The 3,885-nt window shown below is 32.7% G+C and overlaps 1 protein-coding gene across 1 annotated transcript in view; it reads left to right on the top strand.

Moving 5' to 3' along the window:
• Positions 1-3,885, top strand: part of LRRC7 (leucine rich repeat containing 7) — a 571,016-nt gene that overhangs the window by 295,735 nt on the left and 271,396 nt on the right. The window contains exon 6 of the mRNA XM_012652676.1: positions 2,867-2,956. Within this exon, the coding sequence (XP_012508130.1) occupies positions 2,867-2,956 (90 nt within the window). The remainder of the gene's footprint in view (positions 1-2,866; positions 2,957-3,885) is intronic.

Here is a 3,885-nt window from a genome sequence, read left to right as displayed (position 1 = left end):
TAGTGACATTGAGCATTTTTTCATATGTTTATTGGCCATTTGTCTATCTTCTTTTGAAAAGCTTCTGTTCATATCTTTTGCCTACTTTTTGATGGGGTTATTTGGTTTTTTTTCTTGCTGATTTGTTTGAGTTCTTTGTAGATTCTGGATATTAGCACTTTATCAAATGTATAGTTTGCAAATGTTTTCTCCCATCCTGTAAGTTGTCTGTTTGCTCTGTTAATTATTTCCTTTTCTGTGCAGAAGGTTTTAAATTTAATCAAGTCCCATTTCTTTATTTTTATTGTTGGTGTAATTACCTTTGGGGTCTTAGTCATAAATTCTGTGCCTAGGCTGATACCTAGAAGAGTTTTTTCCATATTTTCTTCTAGAATTTTTGTGGTTTCATGCCATACATTTAAGTCTTTTATCCATCTTGAATTAATTTTTATGAGTGGTGAGAGATAGGGGTCCTGTTTCATTCGTCTGCATGTGGCTATCTAATTTTCCCAGCACTATTTATTGAATAGGGTTTCTTTTCCCCAGTATCCATTGTTGTCTGCTTTGTCAAAGATCAGTTGACTATAAGTAGGTGGTTTTATACCTGTGTTCCCTGTTCTGTGCCATTGGTCTATGCCTCCAATTTTTGTACCAATACCATGTTATTTTGGTTGCCTTGTAGTCTTGTAGTATAGTTTGAGGTTTGGTAATATGAGGCCTCCAGATTTGTTCTTTTTGCTTAAGATTGCTTTGGCTATTTGGGCTCTTTTTTGGTTCCAAATGAAACATAGAATTACTTTTCCTTGATCTATGAAACATGATGGTGGTATTTTGATGTGGATTACATTGAATCTGTAAATCTCTTTGGGTAGCATGGACATTTTAACAATGTTGTTAATGAGCATGGTATGTTTTTCTATTTGTTTGTGTCATCCACAATTTCTTTCCTCAATGTTCCCTAGTTCTCCTTGTAAAGATCTTTCACCTCTTTGGTTAAGTATATTCATAGGTATTTTATTTCCTTTGTAGCTATTGTGAATGATATTGAGTCTTTGATTTGACTCTCAGCTTGATTGTTATCGATTTACAGAAATGTGATTTATGTATATTGATTTTGTAAACTGAGACTTTGCTGAATTTATTTATCAATTCCAGGAGTCTCTTGATGGAGTCTTTGGGATTTTCTAGATATAAGATCATATCATCAGCAAAAAGCAATAATTTGACCTCGTCTTTCCTGATTTAGATACCTGTTCTTTCTCTTGTCTGATTACTCTGGCTCACACTTCCAGTACTATGTTGAACAGAAGTGGTGACAGTGGGCACCCTTGTCTTGTTCCAGTTCTTAGGGGGAATGCTTTCAACTTTTCCCCATTCAATTCTAATGCTAATTTTTTAAAAACTCAGGAAAATGTACACAGGATGATCTGATTTATACAGTGTTCGAAAAGATGCAAAACCACACATGTTTTAGGGGATTAAATAGTTATAGCAAAGCTGTTTAGAAAGCAGAATATTAAACCTCATTCAGGAATTTGTGGGGTAAATAGGAAGATATAGTCAGGGAGGGGCACCCAGAGGGTTTCAAAGATATTGATTCTATTTTTTCATTCTATTGTGTACACAAATATATTCTTTTATGTATATAAAATATTTTATAACAAAAGGTTGGTCAGAGGAAGAGAAGCCATGTAATGAAACTCAGATCCAATATCCCAGGATGAGGAGAAGTAGGAAAACTGTCTTAGTAGAGGCAAAGGAGAGAACAATCAATGATGGCAATTGTTGCTAGGCAGTATGGGATGTAAAATGAAATGAGTCTAATGGAACTGGCATTTAAGAGGTCATTGGAGGCCTTGTTGAGTGTATTTTCAGTAATAGAGTTGGGGTAGATGCCAGAAAACTGTAGTTTGAGTAGTAGTAAAAAACAATGACTATAGGCAGCTCTTTAAATAATTTTGGCAATAAATGCAAGGAGGAAGATAGGTTGTGACTTGAGGAGGAGGCAAATTTGAAGGCTATTAAAGGTATTTTATAAAAGAACATAATCTGGACTAGACTATAGATAAAGGCATTAAAAATGTTTAAATAGAAATTTACTAATAGGAAAAAAATTAAGTATCTTTCTAAGAAAAAGTCTCCTGGAAAATCCTTGAATTAAATCTTTTTTAGTGAAAACGATTCAGTATTTCAAATAATTTATTTCATCTCATTTCTAAAATTCCCCCAAAGGATGTTTTCTCTTTTTTTAATGCCTCTTATAGCATTTATGATTCTGTTTAATTATTTTTCTATGTTCTTGCTCATTTTTAATAAATATGAGTTAGACCAATTTGAATCATAATGTACATACATGTTGAGCTTGCATTAAAGAAATTATCAGTTAAGGGGACAACATACTCCTTCTCTTTTCATATTGGGCAGCTTTAATTATCACCATAACAAACTGTAGACAAATTTTGATGATTAAGTAAAATAGTAAGGAGATATCTTGTCTGACATATATATGAATATTCTATTGAAAAAGAAACATTAATTTTAAAATTACAAAACATGCCATACAATTTGAGATTTCTATAAAAAATGTCTTGGCTGGTGTGCATAAAGTCAGGCCAGCAGTAAGAGATGATGTCGCTGACTTTAGCAGTGACATAAATCTCAGTATAGGAAAAGAGCATGGAGGTGGGTAAATGCCATTTATTTTAATAACGGGCAAATTTTTCAAGCTGTAACAGCATGCTCAATAAATTCTTTCAATACTTTAATACCAAAGGAGAGTTGAAAAATGTATTACATTTCTATTTTTTTCTCCTCAGAGATATGTATATTTTTGTTCTGTTTCTATAGCAACATTGATGCAGTGACTAAAACTTTAACTCCTTTTTAGACTCCCTGATGGCTTCACGCAGCTTCTAAACTTGACCCAGCTCTATCTGAATGACGCCTTTCTTGAATTTCTTCCAGCCAATTTTGGAAGGTAAGAATAAGAAATTTAAATTATGCAATTTTATTTCACCTTAGGAAAGTGCATTACTAGCGCCAGTAGATGAGGCTTCAAAAGTGACAGCTGTGATTAAAGATAGGCCTCATTATTATTCAATACATGAGATTCTGTTAATTAGTAAAACTTTTGGCAAAAACTAAAGTAAAATTAGCCCTTTACATGGCATTAATAATCAAATAAATACTAGATGAATTAATAAGCTAAATATAAAAACTAGAGCCAAAAATGACCTGAAAAAAAATGCACATGAATATTTATGGCTCTTAGGTTGGGAAATACCTTTATAGGCACAGAAACAAAGAAAAATGTCCTAAATGTGAAATGTTACTCAAACAGCAGAAACTATGAACACCTCTTATCCTCTTCCTGTGATTTCCTCAACCCTAGCACTGGCACAGGATGGGTGATGCCACAGATTTTTAAATGCATATCCTTTTCATAAATGTTAAAATGTGTACCTTAGAATCAATGAAATATGGTATGTTATACCATTTTTTTCAATTGTGTAATTAATGAAAATAATAATAGCTAACACTAAAACTTATGCTGTACCAGGGATTATCCTTTACATTATTACATCATTTAATATTTAAAATCCTGTAAATTTCGTACTATCACATACTTACAGATGAAGAAACCAGAATTAGGAGAGATTAATTAATTTGTCCAGTGTCACAGAGAAAGAATATGAGTTTGGATTTCACCCAGATCTGTCTTACCACAAGGCCCAAGCTTTTTAACTCTCTGCTGTGCTATTTGCTTTGCACGTTTATTTATAGTCTGTTGAAGGAAAGTATTGCCGTACTTTGGCAAACACAACACCTGGTATTTAGCATATATTCAGTAGTCTGTTGAATGCATGAAATTAAACAACAGGCAATATAGTTTTATAAAACATAAAA

This window comes from Propithecus coquereli, unplaced genomic scaffold (assembly GCF_000956105.1).
Source record: "Propithecus coquereli isolate 6110/MARCELLA unplaced genomic scaffold, Pcoq_1.0 Scaffold396, whole genome shotgun sequence".
Classification (NCBI taxonomy): Eukaryota; Metazoa; Chordata; class Mammalia; order Primates; family Indriidae; genus Propithecus; species Propithecus coquereli.
This window is presented reverse-complemented; position numbering and strand designations above follow the sequence as displayed.